The 20,221-nt window shown below is 43.9% G+C and overlaps 1 protein-coding gene and 1 pseudogene across 1 annotated transcript; one reads left to right on the top strand and one right to left on the bottom strand.

Annotated features, from left to right (window-relative positions):
- Positions 1 to 12,840: 12,840 nt before the first annotated feature.
- Positions 12,841 to 13,791, bottom strand: LOC127224566 (olfactory receptor 13C7). Its single transcript, XM_051187607.1, has one exon. It carries the CDS (start codon positions 13,789 to 13,791, stop codon positions 12,841 to 12,843), a length of 951 nt encoding a protein of 316 aa, XP_051043564.1.
- Positions 13,792 to 18,919: 5,128 nt separating this feature from the next.
- Positions 18,920 to 19,415, top strand: LOC127224574 (60S ribosomal protein L21-like; annotated as a pseudogene).
- Positions 19,416 to 20,221: the final 806 nt, after the last annotated feature.

Genomic DNA, 20,221 nt, shown 5'->3' with positions numbered 1-20,221 from the left:
CCCTCTTCTGGTACCTCCAGACATCTGTACTCACTGCACCCATCTCTACCTCCCTCCCTCTATCCCTCTCTCCCTCAGTCCCTGCCTCCCTGCCTCCCTCCTTCCCTCCCTCCCTCCATACATACATATATACATACATGCATACATACATACATACACATGGTTAAAAATGTTTTGTTGGTGGTGTCTTTTTTTTTTTTTTGTTATTGTTTTTTGTTTTGAGACAGGGTCTCACTATGTGGTCCTAGCTGTCCTGGAACTCACTATGTAGACCAGGCTGGCCTCAAACTCACAGAGATCAACCTACCTCTGCCTTCAGATAAGGTAACCGGGATTAAAAGCATGCATGCACCACCACACTGGACCTTTGAAAACATTTTTAAACAGCTTTTATTTTAGGGATGAGTAGGTAGCTCAGTATTAGAGAATTTACCTGGCATGCAACCCTAGGTTCCATCTCCAGTACTAAAAAAAGTTATTTTATTTATTGGCTATAGAATCCACAGGCAGGTGAGAGTCTGAGACAGGATCTCATTGTGAAGCCCAGGCTGGCCTGGAACTTGATTCTTCAGCTTCCTGAGTACTGAGAATCTAGGCATGTCCTACCATGCCAGGTTAGATTTATGTTATAACTTCAAACTTGGAAGTGGAGAGATGGATCAGAGGTTAAGAGCACTGGCTGCTTTTCCAGAAGACCACAGATCAGTTCCATGTATCCATCCACATGGTGGATGTAATTTCAGTTCCAGGGGATCTGTCGTCCTTTTCTGGCCTCCTCCAGCACTAAGCGCACATGTGGCACACAGACAGACATGCAAGCAAAACATCCATACATGTGAAATAAAATAAAAACAAAATTTAGAAGTTCAAACAGGTCAAAGACAAAAAAAGGAGAATTCCAAGGTAACAGGTAAGGTTTGGATGAATGAGAGAATTTGACATTTGGAATTACAGATGACAAAAGCAGACACACAGGTTGAACTTCCAATATTTTGTTCCTGTATTTTGGTTTTGTTTTGGTTGATTCACACACAGGAATAGTTTGCAAGGGGTCATGCTTTGTTTTCAATAGCTCATTTTGCAACCTCAACAACTATTTAATTAAGACAGTATGGGGAAGAAAAACACTGTGAAATTTTTGTTTCAAGACTGATTCATACCCATAACTCCAGAATTTGAGTCAGGAGGAGTACCCTGCGTTTGAGGACACCCTGGGCTACAAAGTAAGTTGTTGGTCAGTCTGGACTAGAGTGAGACCCTATTTCAAGAACAATAACAAAGACTGATTTATAAAAACTTACATGTACACAAATCCCAACATATGCAGAGAAGCGTATAGCAGAGAACTCTATTCATAATTTCAAAACTTGGAACCAAAAAGATGTCTTTTGATAGATAAGCATATAAATAAACAGTGGTTGACCTAGGGTATGGAATATTAATATAACACCAAAAAGGAATGGGCTATCAAGCCATGAAAAAGAAATACAATTATACAGTGCTAATGTAAGAAGCCAGTCTGAAAGGGACACACATTGCATGACTGATTATCTGACATTATTTATAAGGTAAACTTCAGAGACACTAAAAAGATTAGTAGTTTCCAAGGTTGGGGAGAGAAGGGAGAAATGAGCACCACATAGAGGAGGTTTAGAGTGGTAGAACTCTTCCATATTGTAGTCGAGTGTTCAAGACATTATATACCTTTGCAGAAGCCTTCAGAATGTAAGACACCAAGAATGAGCCCTTTTGTGAACTATGGACTGTTAAGGATGTGCCAGTGTAGGCTATCAGCTGCAATGGAGTAATGGATGTTCCACTCTGGAACAGGTGTTGACTATGGGGGGCACCATATGAATGGGGAGTCTCTATCCTTTCTGCCCAATTTTACTGTGAAAGCAAAACTTCTCTAAAACTTTCCTATTAATAAAAATGTCAGTTAAATAGCAATTATTAAAATACACCAATATATGGCAACTGCCAACTCTTTATTATGTATATAAAGCCAGAGAGGTAGCAATTAAAACTTAGAGGAGGGAACCTCTGTTGAGAAAATGCCTTCATAAGATCTGGCTGTAGGCAAGCCGGTAAGGCATTTTCTTAATTAGTGATTGATGCTGGAGGGTCCAGACCATTGTTGGTGGTACTGACTCATGCTGGTGGTCCTGGGTTCTATAAGAAGCAGGCTGAGCAAGCCCTGAGTAGCAAGCCAGTAAGCAGCATCCCTCTGTGGCCTCTGCACCAGCTTCTGCCTCCAGGTTCCTGCCCTGTTTGAGCTCTTGTCCTGACTTCCTTCATTGATGAACAGTGATGTGGAAGTGTGAGCCCAATAAATCCTTTCCTCTCAAAGTTGCTTTTTGGCCATGGTGTTTTGTCACACCAACAGAACCCTAAGACAGGGCTTATCCTGGTGTCACCCATAACACAAGCAGTTACTGTTCCCTTGTTATTGTGATTACCCCAGCCTTCCCAGCATTTAATTGAGAGCAGTGCACAGGTGTACTCCCTTAAGTAACTTGAATATGAGTGGTATGCTTAGGCTTGGCTTTCCCAACCAAAGGTCCAGCAGGAGAAAATAAATGCCCAGAGATGACAGGGAAAGATTTATCCCAAGGTTCCTACAACATGAACCAATTTGACAACATGATTCCTCAGGGAATGGTGGTTCTCAGTATTTAAAAAACTGAAACATAAGATATTTACATGTGGCCGGGTGTTGGTGGTGCACGCCTTTAATCCCAGCACTTGGGAGGCAATGAGTTCAAAGCCAGCCTGGTCTACAGAGTGAGTTCCAGGACAGGCTCCAACGCACAGAGAAACCCTGTCTCGAAAAATACATACATACATACATACAATGTATTTATGTGTGTCCACTGTCTTAATACATATTAAATGTCTTTTGGGGAATATCTGTCTCTATGTGTCATAATATTTATAAGTGAGTGAACACTAGACTAGCACTCTACCACATCCCAGTGCTAGCTACTTAGTACTTTAAATTGTCCCAAAGACTACTGAACTGTATACATTGCTAGTGAAGAGTAATTGAACAGGACGTTTTGAAGATATTATTAGATTCTTCCTATCAGATTTGAATTTACTTGGAAAATGACTATTCCTCAGCTACTGGTGTTTAAAGGCTAGTCAGGCCAGTGATAGTGGTGCATGCCCTTAGTCCCAGTACTCAGGAGTCAGAGTTAGGGCTCTGTGAGTGGAGGGACAGTACTGCTGGCAGCATGTTCTAGGCCAGCTAAGGCGACACAGTGACCCTGTCCAATAAATAAGTAAGTAAATAAAGTAATATTTAAAAAGTCAGACACAAACGGGACCTTACAAACCTCTCTCTGGTAGAAATTTCACTCTTGTTACCTAACAACCTGCTTACCCTACCTGTTTACCTTGGAGGTCCTCTTTCCATCCCAAGAGGGAGCCATATGTCTTCCCCAGCTGGCACAAACATGTCGTTCTGCTCTTTTTGTAATCCTGAAATGTTTATGTTCAGCAGCAATTCACTTGAATTTTATGGCATCATATGGTGTGATGAACAGTTCAAAGACAAACCATCCAATCAAATACTTTGCCGTTTTACTATACTAAGAAGTGTTCATTTTTATGCTATTAAATTTGACCTGTTAGGTATCATTACATTTTTTAATTTATTTCTGGTATTGATACCACTGATTTTACAAAACTTTTTTCCTAGTTTTTTTCTTTCTTCTCCCCCACCCCAATATCTCACATAGCCCAGGCTGCTATCAAACTCACTATGAAACTAAGGATGACCTTGGACTCCTGACCCTCCTGCCTCCACATCCTTGGTGCTGAGATTACAAACTTGAGCAGCTAAATCCAGCAGTGATTTTACAAGCTTTTAAACACTAGTGATCCAGTACCTGTTACTTTGTAAATAAATTCAAATCTGGTGGGAAGAATCTCATAGTTAACCTTCCCAAGACTTTTATTCTTCCCCTGTCCTCACTGGCAACTTGTGTGGTCCAGTAGTTTTAGGAGGGATTGAAAGCACCAAGCACCTAGGACTGGAATGTAATTTAACAGCAGAACGCCTGCCTAGTGTGTGCACGAGGCCTGGGTTCCACTCCAGAAGCACACAAATAAATAGCAAGGAAATGTTTATCAGGCCAGATTTCTTCTCATTCTTTCCCCAAATCATGGAATTCACATTTTTGAGGGGGTAGACCCTAGCATATGGACAGTTAAGAAACTCTCTGGGGTCTGGAGAGATAGCTCGGTGGTTAAGAGGGGTCCTTACTTGTGCTGACTGGTTTTTATGTTAACTTGACCCAAGCTGGAGTCATCTGAGTGGAGGGAGTCTCGCCTGAGAAAATGCCTCCATAAGATCAGGCTGTAGGCTAGCTTGCTGGGTTTTTTCTTAATTAGTGACTGATGGCGGAGGGCCTAGTCCATTGTGGGTGGTGCCGCCTTGAGGCTGGTGATCCTGGATGCTATCTCTCCAGCCCCTAAAATAACAAACCAGGAGGAGCAAACCTGTAAGCAGCACTCCTTTGTGGCTTCTTCTCCAGCTCCTGCCTTCAGGTTCCTGCTCAGTTTGAGTTCCTGACTTGGTCTCGTTCCATGAATGGTGATTGAGGATATGTCAGCAAACAAACCCTTTCCTCCCCAAGTTGTTTTTGGTCATGCTGTTTCATCATAGCAATGGTAACCCTAACTAAGCCAAACTAAGCCACTGCTCTTGCAGAAGACCCAAATTTGATGTTCAGCACCAGCATGGTGGCTTACAACTGCCTCGAAACACTAGCTCCAGGGAATATGTTACTCTCTTCTGGCCTCCATGGATACTTACACTCATGTGCACAGTCTCTCTGCTTTCCTTTTTCTGGGGAGGTTTTAGAGATTTTTGGGGACCAGTTGAAACTGGTCTTGAACACCTGATCCTTCTGCCTCTACTTCCTTAGTGCTGACATCACACCTGCCACAGGGTCTAGCTCAGGCTGGCCTCACTGTAGCCCAGGCTGACCTGGAACTCTTTGTGTTCTCCCTGATTTGGCCTTCTTAGTGATTAGCTACAATCATAACCTGCTCCCCCACCCCCACCCCAGATTCAGGTTTTTCTTGATTTTCTGTCTCATGCCTGTGTCGGTGTGTGCACAAGCAGATGGTTTGGGGAAGTTACTTCCATCTCCAGACTTTTCTAAATTCATATGAATAATAATAGTTTCCTAGATAACTTCTGGGTATGTGTACTGGCTAGTCTTATATCAACTGGACAGAAGCTAGAGGTACCTGAGAAGAGGGGACCACAATTGAGAAAATGCCCCCATAAGAACCAGCTATATGTCATTTTCTTAATTAGTGATTGGTCGGGGAGGGCCCAGCCCATTGTGGGTGGTGCCATCCCTATGTTGGTGGTCCTACGTTCTAGAAGAAAGCAGGCTGAGTAAGCCAGGGGAGCAAGTCAGTAAGCAGCACTCTTCAAAGGCCTCTGCAGCCCCTGCCTCTGGGTTCCTGTCCTGCTTGAGTTCCTGTCCTGACTTCCTTCTAGTAGTGAACAGCAATATGGAAATGTAAGCCAAATAAACCCTTTCCTCCCCAGCTTGTTTTTAGTCACAGTGTTTATCACAGCAATAGAAACCCTAACCAGGACAGCACGCAAGGAACGTGTTTTCTGCAACAGTTGCCATGTGATTTTTCTCTGCTATATTTATGTCTCTTTGTGCTTGGCTATGTTTTATATCTATTTGCATTTGGCTGTATTTTAGAAGTACTTGAGATAAGAATCAGGGTAGAATCAGGATAGTCTTAAAGGAAAACTAATAAAACGATTGTATAGGGTCTGGGAATATGACTGGCTCGGTAGAGAGCTCCCCGTAGTACACATGGAGCCCTGTTTTTAATTCCTGCATAAACTGGACATAGTAATATAACCCTATAATCCCAGCATTTAGAAGGAGGAGTCTAGCTTGTGATTATGAAGACCCTCCCACAATTGTACATAACCAGTCAGAAAATCAATTAAAATTGAAAAGTAAAGTTGCTTATTTTATATGTAAATCAACTCTTTTAGGTATAATTTGCATAAAAAGAGCATTCTGGAGCACTAGCTCAGAGATTAAGAGCACTGGCTGCTCTTTCAGGGGACCCAGATTCAGTTCTCAGCACCTGCATGGCAGCTCACAACTGTAATTCCAGTTCCAGGGGATCTGGCCCCTGAATCTTCTGGTCTCTGAGGGTACTAGGCACACATGTGGTGCACAGGCATACATGCAAGCACCATTTAAAGATATTTTTAGATGTATTGATTTTATGTGTGAATGTTTTGTTTTGTGTGTGTGCGTGCACCGTGTGCATGCCTGATGCCTGTAGAAGTCAGAGGAGGGCACTGAATCTCCTGGAACTGGAGTTACAGACTATTGTGAGCATCCCTGTGGATACTGTTATCTAACCTTGGTCCTCTACAAGAGCAACACAACAAGTGCTCTTAACTATTGAACCATCTCTACAGCCTCTATACACATTTAAAAAAAAAAAAAAAAAGCAAGCAGATCACTTTACAGCACCTTTTTGTTTATTTGGTTTTTGTTTAGATTTTGGTTTTTTAAGACAGGGTTTCCCTGTGTGGCCTTGGTTGTCCTAGAACTCACTTTGTAGATCAGGCTGGCCTCGAACTCACAGAGATGTGTCTGCTTTTACCTCCCAAGTGCTGGGATTAAAGGCGTGTGCCACCACCTGGCTAAGCAGACCATTCTAAGACTAAGAAATACGTGTGCAAAACCATGATATGAAGCACTCCAGCTTCTCCTGAAGCCTCCTGTGTTCTTACAGTCAGCCTGGCCCCACCCCAGCCTTTGTGCTTCCTGTTGCTGTGCCTTGGTTTGGTTTTGACTTCCCTCGGGTTCCAGTCACACACTGTGCACTTATTTGTGTGTCTGACTTCTTTCACTCGGTACAATATTTTTGAAAGAATCTCATTCTATAGCCTGTTTTGCCAGTTGTTTTGCTAAATAGCATTCTACTGCATGGATATTCCAACTTAAAAAAAATGTGTGTGTGTGTGTGTGTGTGTGTGTGTGTGAGAGAGAGAGAGAGAGAGAGAGAGAGAGAGAGAGAGAGAGAGAGGACAGAGGGAAGGAGGGTGAGAGAGATATGGGGAGCACATATGGAGGTATAACAACAATTTGTTGTTTCTCCCTTTCTCCCATGTGGGTGCGGGGATTGAACTCAGGCTGTCATTCTTGGCAGCAAGTGTCTGCCCACTGAGCCATCTCCCCAGTCCCCAGTTTGCTAGTTCAGGCTGGCTTCAAACACATGGTCCTCCCATCTTAACTCAGCCTCCCAGACACTAGGGGTACCGAGTGCACAACCATGCCCTGTTTCTTTGGACATTCCTACAGGCATTAGTTATTTTCAGCTACGGCTATTATGACTAGAGATTCTCTGTGCCTTTGTTTATGAGTGTGTGTGAGGACATGCACTATCATTTCAGTTGGGTGAGTACTCCTGTCAGTGTACTTGGTGATTTTAATTTGCAGAAGTGCCTGGGTGATAACACATGGATGCCAATGCTATTGAAAGATTATATATATATATATATATATATATATATATATATATATATAATTTTCTGTATGAGTGTTCTGCATGTATACCTGCATGGCAGAAGAAGGCATCAGACCTTATTATAGATGGTTGTGAACCACAATGTGGTTGCTAGAAATTGAACTCAGGACCTCTGGAAAAGCACCCAGTGCTCTTGACCTCTGAGCCATCTCTATAGCTAGAAAGATGCTTTTTTATTTTTATTAATTTTCCAAGAGGAGGACACCACACTATGCACTGCCAGCGGCAGGGGGAGGGCAAGGAAGCACTACAGCTGGGTCAGGGGTCAGAAGCAGGAGTAGGGGATCACAAGACTATGAGGACTTTTGTGGTCCATACAATGCAAAGCAGTACAGGGACATGGCTCAGGACTGGCTGGTGGACTGATACATGCAAGAGAGTATTAGGGGGCTCAGTAGTTTAAGGCCAGTCTCAGCTACATAGTAAGTTTGAAGGCAACCTAGACCCATATATGGGTCCCTGTATCAAAAACCCTTAAGCCAAACCAAATACAAACAACAACATCATCAATAAAACCTCTTTTTGCTTTCAGAAAGCCTTTGGCATAGTGTTAGTGTTCTAATAAATGTAAGAGAAAAGCAAATGTTTTCTTTGAGGCAGGATCTGCCCATCCCCAAGAACGAACAAATCCCATTCATTGACTGAGTAGGGGGAGCTACTGGACAACATGATTTGAGAAATACAACCAGCCTAGAGATAGGTATTGTGTGGCAGTGTGGACACCAAACTCCGCACAGTCTGGTGAGTGCAGAGAGATGCTAGATGCTTAGAACTTTTCAAATGTGAGTAAAGAACCTCAGGAGACCCCAAACACTGCAAAATCTGGATCCAGAGATAAAAAAGCTTTGGGCCTTGGTTCACCGTAGGAAACTTCCACCAAGAAGTGTCTCCCCTGCCTCTCTCCATCACCCTTTGAGTGCTGCAGGTAGAACAGGATGGGCACCGACTGGGCACTTACTAGAGTTGTAGAACCTTGGATCCCACTGGCTTCAGACCCACTGAGATCCAAGGTTTTCACAAAGTCCTTCAAGTTTGAGATGCTGATAAAAGGGGCTTGCAGGATTCCTGGCCCACAACTTTCAATACGTCCACCAGATGGCAGGTTTGCAGCAGGCAACCCTTAGCTAGAGCAATCAGCCAACCAAGGCTCCTTGTAATCTGCAGGAAGTTGGTGTGAATGTACCCTTGAACTTCTGGGTAAATGGGGGGGGGTGCACAGGAAACACTAATCAAAGAGTGCCAGGTCACCCTCATCAATTCTTCCCCTGTGGATATTCTCCGTATTTCCCCATGCATTGTGTAGTGAGAGGAATAGCCACACACTCTTTACTTCACACACAAAAAAATCGAGGACCCAGGAAAGAAGACTCAGCCAAGTGCTCAGAGTAGAAATATTGGTGGACAGACCTGGGGGGTGGGCAGGTGTCTGGCTGCAGGCCTGAACTGAAAGTTCCTATCTCTCCAAGCTCCTGGTTGCTCTTTGAACAGCTCTCTCATTTCCTCGGGAAGTGCAGGAAGGAATGATGCTCACTCAATTTGCACCACTAATAGGCTGCTCAGTACTTAGCCCTGGACTTAGCCTCCAAGGGAACCAAACATCAGCCTTAATGGGGCTCTAGTTCCCAAGGAGTACTCTGGGCATCCTGATGGCCTTTGAGTCATTGGCTAGCATTGGTCCAGACTCTGTTTAATAACTTTCCCCTCAATCTGTTTTATTTTCCTCTTTCAGCTCTAAAAGCAGTCCTTTGAATAAGACCAAGCTCTCCCTCTCTCCTTTCTTAATTAAGGGTATATTTGGATTATATAGGCCTCATTGTATCTGAGGCTGTTGGAATCTGAATAATATATGCTCAGACTATAAGAATGGGGCCTGGAGAGATGGATCAGTGGCTAAGAACACTGACTGTTCTTCCAGAGGTCCTGAGTTCAATTCCCAGAAACTACACGGTGGCTCACAACCATCTGTGGCAAGTGTTCTCTTCTGGCCTGCATGCATTCATGCAGGCAGGATACTGCATTCATAGTAACTAATTGAATCTTCTTAAAGAGTTTAAAAATGTTTTGGGGAGGTGTGGTGGTTTGAAAGAAAATGGTGTGGTTTGTTGGAGTAGGTATGGCCAGTTCTCCAGCACTATGTCTGCCTGCATGCCTCCGTATCCCATCATGATGATAATGGACTAAACCTCTGAACTGTAGGCCACCCCAATTAAATGTCTTTCTTTATAAAAGTTGCCATGGTCATGGTGTCTCTTCACAGAAATAGAAACCTAACTAAGACAGAAGTGAAGCAGAAAGTTACGTTTCTCATTTCTATCCCGTTGTTAGCTGTTAGGAGGAATACTAAATAAGAATTGTCATTGTGCTAAACTTGTGACGGTTCCTCAGTTTAAAAAGAGAACAACCAAACAGTGCAGCAATGCTCTGAGTAGATCTCCAAGGAAAACAAAGCCAGCACTTCCTCCTTGCAACTTGATTCACAATAGCCAAGGTATGTCTGTGCTGTCCAGCATTAGATCCCAGGAGCCTGCTGTACCCAAATCTAAATGATAGCAGAGGTTCTGTTCATGTCGAATGCTGACAGTTCCTTAGATTAAAAAGAGAACTACCATACAGCACAACAATGTTTCCAAATATTTCTCCAAGGAAAACAAAAACAAAAGATTACCCTGTGCATGTGGGTTTGGTGGCACATAGATCTCTGTGAGTTCAAGGCCAGACTGGTCTACATAGAGAGTTCCATGACAGCCAGGGCTATGTAAGGAAAACCTGACTGAATAATAAACAAACAAATAAATAAAGTTCCCTTGAGCTTCAGTGGTGGCTCACTCCTGTAATCCTAGCACTTGGGAGACTGAGAGAGGAGGATGGTACCTGCTTGGAACACATAGCGAGGCCCAGGTCAGGAAGGAAACTCTGGTAGATCCAATGTCCAAAGACAAGTGACAATTTAAGTACAGCTTGGCTGCCGTGCAATAATCCTTCCTATGTGAAGACATGTCACTGTGATTAGTTTAATAAACAAGCTGACTGGCCAGTTGCTGAACAGGATCAAATTAGCTAGGAAAGCTAAGCTAGGAAAGGCAGAGTCAGAGGAGTCGCTAGCTAGATGGACACAAAATGGGATAGATGTAAAAGCCATGAGCCTCAGAGCAGCACGTAGATTAGGAGAAATGGGTTAAGTTGTAAGAGCTAGTTAGTAACAAGCCTGAGCTATTGACTGAGCATTTGTAATTAATATAAGCCTTAATGGTTTATTTGAGAGCACCTATGTGATAGGCAAACTCTGTCTATGCTTGGCTCTCTCTTTCCCATCTCCCTCTGTGTGGTGATTTGAAAGAAAACGGCCCCCCAAAGGGAGTGGCACTATTAGATGTGGCCTTGTTGGAGGGAGGGTGTCACTGTGGGGACAGGCTTTGAGGTCTCTTTTCTCAAGCTTCCCTCAGTGTGACAGTCAGTTGACTTCCTGTTTCCTGCAAGATGCCGCACTCTCAGCTCTAGCACCACATCTGCCCTGCTCCCCTTCATGATCATAAAGGACTGAACCTCTCAAACTGCAAGTGAGCCCCCTCAAGAATATGTTTTCTTTATAAGAGTTGCCGAGGTCATGGTGTCTCTTCACAGCAATAAAGCTGTAACGAAGACACCCTGGAAAGTCCTCATCTTTGCCCATTGTCTTATAAGCAGTTCCACACCAGCAGAGCAAGCCTCTACTACCATCTGGACTGGGCACATCAGGCTCCTGGGAAGCAGCTGCTAGAATAAATTCCAGGTGTCCATGACATAAATCTGGAGATTTGCTCACAGCAGTGTGTCCCTGGGACCAGCAAGTGTGCCTAAAGGTGCTTGCTACAAAGGCCCAAACCTGCGGACCTGAGCTGAACCCCCAGAACCCACATCAAGATGGAAGGAGAGAACCAATCCCACAGAGACACCCTTCGACCTCCACGGATGTAAAGGCATGTGCACACCCAAATGATATTAATAATAAATTGAAAAGATAAAAATGAGTCTGCACACAGACATAATTGCTGTTTCCTGCATGTGACAAAGAATACAAGCGATAAACCCTTCACAGGATGAAGAACTGTGCAACTTAGGTCAGGGATGGAAGACTTTCACACAGTCCCGACTCCCCAGCCCTGGATCCACACCAGGTGTCTTGGTCAATTTTCCATTGCTATATATAAAATGCAGGAGGCTAAGTGCTTTATGCAGAGGTTTATGTTTGTGGTCTGGATCCCTTCTCTTCCCCTTTCTTTCTTCTGCTTATTTTGGGAGACAGGATCTCTCACTGTAGCTCAGGATAGCCTATTCCTGACAATATAGACCAGGCTGGCCTCACATTTATGGTAGTCCTCTAGCATCAATTCTTTTGGTGCTTGGATTATAGGCATGGGCCATCCTATCTGCCTTCACTTGTTTCTTTGTGTGTTTTGTTCATATTGGTCTTTTCAGACAAGAGCTCTAAATTGTTATGTACACAACAGCATCCTTAAGTTCCTGATTCTCCCTCTTTTAGCTAATGAGTTTCCTCGTGGTATCTTCAGTCCTGTATGCATGTCATTACACTTTGTTCCCATGTGTTCCCCTAGCCAACACTCCCCTCTCTTCTCCATCTGGTCCCTTCTCCCCTCAGCCCCCTTCCTGACTCCCTTTACTTTCTCTTTACCCATCTGTCTCCTTGGTTCTTATTTTTGGCTCTGTTTGCTTATTTCAATTTATGCCACAATTCATCAAAGGATTGAGATAACCCCCAAATGCATTTGAGACCCCCAAAGTAAAAACAAGTTGGGGTGGAAATGTGGCAAAGGGAAGCTGAAAAGAAAATATAATGACGAGAAGACCAGGTTGGGTGGTGCATAACTGTGATTTCAGACTCAGAAACATTCATGTTACACAAGAGCCAGGCTCTGCATCTGTCTCCTGGTTGTGCACATCAATGTCTTTACAGAGATGTACAGAAGCTTCTGGTCTCAAAAGAGCTGTGCTGTGATGACCCTGAGGTTGAGCACGAAGCAGCCAGCCAGCCAGCATCTCTGGAGATGTGAAGGCTTTTCCTTTCAGCCTGTTCCATTGCTTATGAGACATTGACAGAAAAGTAGGCTCATTTTTAGTGTCATTCCTGAGGTTATCACTAGTCCTTGGAGAAATGGCCCTCTTCACTCCACCACTCTTTTCATAGATACAGTAAGGACTTTGGAGGTCCTGTGCTATGGCAGCCTGGATTCAGTGACAGTCACTGAGTTACTGTTTCTGACCCACCAGGTTCCTCAGAGCCGCCCTCACATCCTTGTTCCTCAGGCTGTAGATGATGGGGTTCAGCATGGGGGTCAGCACCCCATAGAAGAGGGAGATGAGCTTGTCTGCAAGGTCCTGCTTGTCTGCCCCCAGTGGGTCCTTGGACTTGGGCTTCCCGTACATGAAGAGGATGGTGCCATAGAAGATGATCACCACAGTGAGGTGGGCAGAGCATGTGGAGAAGGCCTTCCTCCTCCCCTCAGCAGAGGGGATCCTCAGGATGGTGGTGAGTATGAAGACATAGGAGACAAAGATGAAGAGGACTGGGATCGCCAAGAAGATCACATTGGCCACCCCCATGCTGATGACATTGATGGAGATGTCAGCACAGGCCAGTTTCAGGACTGCCAGGATCTCACAGGTGAAGTGATTGATGACATTGTCCCCACAGAAGGGCAGCCTCATTGCCAAAGATGTCTGCACTATAGAGTTGGTGATGCCACCTGCCCAGGAGCCAGCAGCCATGGGCACGTAGGCAGCCTTGCTCATGACCACTGGGTACCTGAGGGGGTTGCAGATGGCCACATAACGATCAAATGCCATCATACTCAGGAGCACACACTCTGTAGCCCCCATGGCAAAGGAGAGAAACATCTGCACCGCACAGCCTGAGAAGGAGATGGTCTTCCTGGGGGTCAGGAAGCTGTCGAGAATGAGGGGGACTGAGGATGTGGTGTAGCAGATGTCCAGGAAGGAGAGGTTCCCCAGGAAGAAGTACATGGGCGTGTGCAGGTGGGCGTCAAGGATGGTGACCAGGATGAGGACCCCATTACCCAGCAGGATCACCAGGTACATAAGCAGGATGAGGATGAAGAAGGTTTTCTCCAGCTTTGGGTGGGCAGAGAGGCCCAGGAGAATGAAGCCGCTCACAGGGAGGGTCTCATTGGATCTGTCCATGGTACATCTGTTCTGAAACCTGCAGGAACTCAGAAATCAGCATCAACATTCTCTTACTCCAAAAGCTCCCAGGAAGCTGAGCAAAGGCCTCACCCTGCCAAGCAGCTGGAGACATCCTGCCAGTCCTGTCATCTCCATGGGGTTGTTCACTTCTAGGAAATAAAGTGGGGGTAGACATTTAACTCCCTAACTTAGTCACAAGTTAAATTGGACTATGCTTCCTGCAGAGGACAATTCAGAAAATGGCAAAAATGTGTAAACGATCTCTGTGAATTACTGGAGAGAAAAGAAGAGAAGTTATATGGGTATGATTCTGGGGTGAATGAGGTCCAAAGGAGTTAGCCCAGCTCATGAAGCTTTTGCAGCCTCTAGAGGTCACCAAGAGCCAGCCTCATGGAAAGACAGAATGGGCTTTGAAGCACAATGGCCAGTGTGCAGGGCACCCATCCAATGCAAGCTTGCAAGGGGTTCCCAAGGTGGCATCACAGGGCAAGACAAACCAGAATATGCAGGCATTCGAGAGTTCTGTTCTCACCTTCAGATTCTCTAAGTCTTAAGGACTCAACTGAGGAGGTCCTAGGCTTTTGCTGCTCTCAAATCCACAACAGAAGCAGGCCCAGACCTCTCTGAAGGAAGACAGCATCACTCTAGTCTGAAACCATTCCTGCGAATAGCTTTTCAGATGTGACTGCTACCACACATTTTAAAAGAGTAAAGTTGTGGGGTGGGGAATGGTCCAGTGGATTTGGTTCTTGCTGAGCAACCATAAAGTTCAGATACCCGGAACCTTAATAGCAAAGCAGATCATCATAATGGCTCACATCACATCTCAGTGCCCAGGAGGCAGAGACCAGGGATCCCTGTGGCAAACGGACTACATAGACTAGCCAAATTGGCATGTCACGTTGGGAGAAACTGCCTCAGTAAATAGGTGAGTGAGGAAGACATCCGATGTCAACCTCTGGCCTACACACACACACACATACACACACACACACACACACACACACGTATACATGTGCATGCATACACATGTACCCACACACATGCATAACACATGCCACACAAAAGAGAGACATATACATATGTGTACCCACACAAACATGAACCCACATTCATAACATGTAACACATGAAAGAGAGAGAGGAAGAAAATATAGTCCATAAGAAGGCAACACAAGTGAAAGCCAGCACAAACCTATCAAGGAAATACGGTAGCGCTTTCCTGGGGACAGTGACAGTCAAGATGACAGCTCTATGACACTGACACTGCTTTGAGAGTCAGCCCTGACCACAATGATACACAGTGCCAAGGCTTAGCAGCTTGTTGTGAGGGCTGTGAGAGCAGCCCTTGCCCCAAAAGCTCTGACCAAATTTCCTCCACCTTCCATTCTGCTTTGCCCAGACAAGGTCCTCTGCTTCACGCCTGACAGTCTGCTGAGTCCTGCTCTGCTCTGGTTGTTCTAGAGAAGCTTGATGAAGCCCTCAGTATTTTAAGTTCCTCTGGACACTGGGATTTGTTCTGGGCCAGCAAAGAAAACTGAACCAAACCAAAAGAAACCTCAAAACAATAATAAAAACTTGTTCGAGACGTCAAGCATCTGCTCTCGTTACCATTATCTCCAAAACGGTCATGAACTTCCCAGGCAGTCATCCCTCCAGGGGTAGAGAGAGACTCAGTCTTCCTCTGTGCTTATTGTGAAGCTAAGACACTGACTGTCACCACCGTAGGGCCACAGTAACTCAGTTTGGGTTAACAGACACTTGCTGGGCCTCCCCTCTGGGTTAGACATACTTCTAACTGAGAGGGACATTGTGATGAAAAAGGCACAATTTTTGACCCTGAAAGGATGACTGTAGTAGGGAAATAGTTGTGAAATTAAATAATTACATGGGCATCCATGTCATTGTTATCAACATAAAAAAAAAAAAAAAAAAAAAAAAAAAAGAATTACCCCAGTGGTCACAATGGGCCTTGGATACACTTAGCAACCTGTTCCCTGCTGACTGGGTTTTCCTTCCTACATTCCTGGTAACCCTGGAGTCGAGTCCTGACTGTCAAAGTGATAGTGAACAGAATTGTGCTTCTCATTTCCTCTGTCTAGCCCTGTCATCTGGAACCCCATCCTCAAGGCAGTTAATCCTCTTCTACACATCACCCCTCCAAATATCCATGGATGGGTCGGTGTCATCATGAAGATAAGAAAGAATCTATTTTTTCCCTAGGATTTTAAAAATATAAAATATCTCTTAGTGGCAATATATCATCCCGGAATCAACTACAAGGTTGATAGTGAGAATAGTCTCTAAGCTTGAAGACAGGGGCACGGAGTATCCTGTCTGTGTAATATATGAACTGGACAGGACAGTACTTAGCTGGATTTTCCATTCTCCTTTGGCTAGCCCTCATGTCCCCTCCCCCCCAGGAAGAGACAATGGAGGCATTTTCTTTAATGTCACCAGCACCAAATTCAGAAATCCACTCATTGGTGCCATCCGACCGTGGATTCCACAAAATGAAAAATGCCCAGTGGCTTTAGATAAGTGAGAGAGGACAGTTTGTGGGGAGAGGGGAGGCTGCTTCCTCTGTTCTGATCTTAGGGACTCCTGCAGCTTCACGGGTCTTCATGATTCAGTGAGAACAACATCACACTGCCTCAGACCCCTCACTCTGTTGTAGGCAGGCTGATCTGAACTGTTGTCCTGCTGATGGAAGTTTGGAATTGCTTTGATGGAAGTGTGCACTTACTTTTCTTGGGAACATGTTGACGAAGAGCGGTTGCTTTCTCAGAGCGGCAAGTGCTTGTATCAGAATGAGGGCAGCAGCCCCAAAAGACTAGGGTGAGAGCTCAGAACATGTGATGCCCAAAGACCCAGGCTGGACCTCTCCTCTCTACCTACCTCTTGTGCTCAGGGCACAACCTCCAAAGGTTGGGACATTACCTTAGAAGTTAATTTAAATTCCAGTTAGTTCTTTGGGACCGTTTTAGTCCCCCAAGTCATTTAAAGCTCAGAGAGTGTGTTGTCCTCAGCTTGGAAACTTTGTATCCTTCTGGGATAAGATCCCTAAGACCCAATTATATGGCAGGCACTAGAAGAAGTTTGCTGGCTGCTTCTTTTTGTTCTTTACTTTCCTCTCTGAACAATGTAATTGGGTCAATGGTGTCCACAGCTGTTTAGTGATTACTCAATTCTTCAAGACCCTCTCCCCAACTAGTCTTTCTCAGTGCTGTGGCCAAGTCCTATTAGCCCTACCTAGCCTGTGTTTGTGCAGTGGTTTGAGGGAGATGTCTGAGTGAAAACCTTAAATTATTTACATGTTTATCCTGTTGAGTTAAGCGCTGTTAAGCAAACAACTGTGATCTTCCTCAGTCCTCACTAGGCATCCAATGAAATGAGTGTTCATCTGGTTTGTTCCCTTGACCTCGTAAGAGTCACTGACTGAGTGTGACCCGGGACAGGGTGTAGAGAATGGGCTCCTTGCTATGAAACAATCTTTGTACAATGCAAATATGTGTTACTCTCATTGGTTAATAAAGAGCTAGTCCCCCGGTCCCAACGAAAATCCCTGCCTAAAATGTCATCCAGACATCTGGCACCTAACTCCACATAAAACCTGAAAAAGCTTTAGAAAAGATTCTAAACACACAAAAATGAAGCTTAACACAGCTTCCTAGTCTCGTGTCTCTCATGCCAGCCTCACTACAGATGTCTCCAGCTGATGCTTGTGGGCTTGAGCTACCAGCGTGAGCCTACCAACACGTCATGAATTCACATGGTGGGTTCTGGCAGTCTCTCATGTGGGCCTTGGTACCAGAGGTGTCTCCTGGCCACTGCCAGCCACTGATCACCATGTACTAGCACCATGCACTAAACTGAGCAGGGCTGGTGGCTGACATAACAATTCAAGATTCATCTCACGTGATCAAATAACAATACAGATGTTCAGTAAAGACAGATCCAGATGGAAAAAGTATACATAGGCTTGGGAGAGAAATGAGAAAGGACAGTCATAGATTTAAAAATAGATTAATAAAATAAAGTCCTTAAAATAGGAGTAAAGTAAAATAAAATAAAAAATAAGCCACATAAAAATGGGAAACACAGAGTCTGGATACTATATATTATTGTGTTGTCTTTGAATTAGCGATAGCTGCTAAGAGACACTGGATTGTGAAAGTTGCTAGATCAAATCAACCTATATATTTAAAAAAATACCTTGACTTTAAAATGGAAGTCAAAGGTGTGTTACTTTCGGGAAGAGGTTATGCTTTATTTCTACAGGTAATGAGAGGCCATTGATTCATTCAAGGTTGGTATGGATCAGGTTTGATTGGGGAAGACCTCTTGAAAATCCTGGCTACAGACATAAAGAAATAAACCTAGAAAAAAAAATACAAAACGTGACATATATTTAACCTGCTCAAACATAAAACAAAAAATCATCTTGGGCTAACTTGTGTACAACACACAGGCTATACTTATATTAATATAGATACATATATTACCTTTAAAAGTTTATGTATTTTCAGAGCAAGGGGACCAGACACCAATAAAAACTGATGGCCCAAGTGATCCAACATCTGCTACATTTTCCTCAGAGTTCTGCATCCAGAACAGCTTTAAGGCTGCTGCTGAGATGGTTCAGCCTCACCAACTACTCTAGCCAAGACTTAACCATTATCCTAAACCTTTTCAGGGCCCCCCAAAAGATGCCAGCACACCCAGACAACAGAATGCAGTCTAGAGAAAACAATGTCACATTCCCAAAATATTGGTTATGGATGTTGTCATCATTTAAAGGGGGTTGGTTACAAGTTGTTATTGGTCATAGTCAGGAAAAAAGCTAAACAAAAGAGTTAGATTCAAAGACCTCTTTCTAAAGGAAAAAAGGGGGATAGTGAGATAAAAGGGTAGATTATTGAATATAGTTTAATAAAAAAACTATTAACCTCAAAATATTTTACATAGGTATGAATTTTGGTTTATTGATACAAATTTAAAGTTATTTTTGCTATATTATGTGTATATTTCTACTCTTGTTTGGGATATTGTGCTTATACAGCTCATTTTAAAAATGTAATGTATACCTTTTGGCCGCGGCAGCCATCTTCCAGTAACTCGCCAAAATGGCAAACACGAAGGGAAAGAGGAGGAGCACTCGCTACCTGTTCTCTCGGCCTTTTAGGAAGAATGGAGTTGCTCCTTTGGCCATGTATATGCGAATCTACGAGAAGGGTGGTGCTGTAGACATCAAGGGAATGCGCACTGTTCAAAAAGGAACACCCCACAAGTGTTACCGTGGCAAGACAGGAAGAGTCTACAATGTCACCCAGCATGCCGTGGGCATCATTGTAAACAAGCAAGGGCAAGATTCTCGCCAAGAGGATTAATGTGCGGACTGAGCACATCGAGCACTCTAAGAGCAGGGACAGCTTCCTGACGCGGGTGAAGGAGAGCGACCAGAAGAAAAAGGAAGCCAAGGAGAAGGGCACCTGGGTTCAGCTCAAGCGCCAGCCTGCTCCACCCAGACAAGCACACTTTGTGAGGACTAACCGGAGGGAGCTTGAGCTGCTGGAGCTCATCCCATATGAATTCATGGCCTCATGTACAAAAATAAAATAAAAGACCTAGACTATAAAAGGTTTTCCTTTAACAAAAAAAAAAAAAAATGTAATGTATAATTAAGACATACAGGTGAGTAGTCATCTACAATAATCTAACTTGTGGTCATATTAGGTATGTTTTCAAGGTTAAACAGATATATTTAGATAGATAGATGGTCTTCAAGCACTTCAGAGGCCTACAGAATATGACATCTGAAATGTTTTAATAGCATAAGGCTTTTCTTGGCAGTGAGACACATGTGCTTCTGGCAGTACCAATTTACTCCAGACAAGATAGTAGACATGGTAGAAACTCCATATAGAGTTTGCTTTCTTTGTGGCAAAAGCTAGCCAGTGGGCAAAGAAATCGCCCTTGCCTCAATTGCTGAGAGTATACTGTCCATACTGGACCAACAGGATGCAAAAGAAAGTGACTGCCAAAATTGCAGAGAAAAGGTAGGACTGTTTTATAAAATTCTCTGCTTCTCAGAAATGTCTGTCAGATATACTATGCCTGTAGGCTGAAGTTAGATGCCCCAATGTTACGGAAGAACTTTGGGTGACTGTCCTGGCAGCCAGATGTCCCTGTTGTTAGGTAACATTACACCCTTCTAGGATCTTTGATAGAATTAAAGACTAGATAATTAGATTTAAAGTTTTCTTTCATCATGATAAAAGGTAAATTAGGTAAAAAAGTTTAAACTCACGAAGATAAGATAAATAATATTTTCTCTAATTTTGCCAATTACAAAAGGATTGGATGTTGTACCTGTAATTCTTAACTTGATAGTATGTAAGTTTACTATGTTAAAGTTAAAATCTTCC

The sequence above is a fragment of the Phodopus roborovskii genome, unplaced genomic scaffold (assembly GCF_943737965.1).
Source record: "Phodopus roborovskii unplaced genomic scaffold, PHOROB, whole genome shotgun sequence".
Taxonomy (NCBI): domain Eukaryota; kingdom Metazoa; phylum Chordata; class Mammalia; order Rodentia; family Cricetidae; genus Phodopus; species Phodopus roborovskii.
Note: the sequence above shows the minus strand (reverse complement) of the source record. Positions and strands in the feature narration are given on the sequence as shown.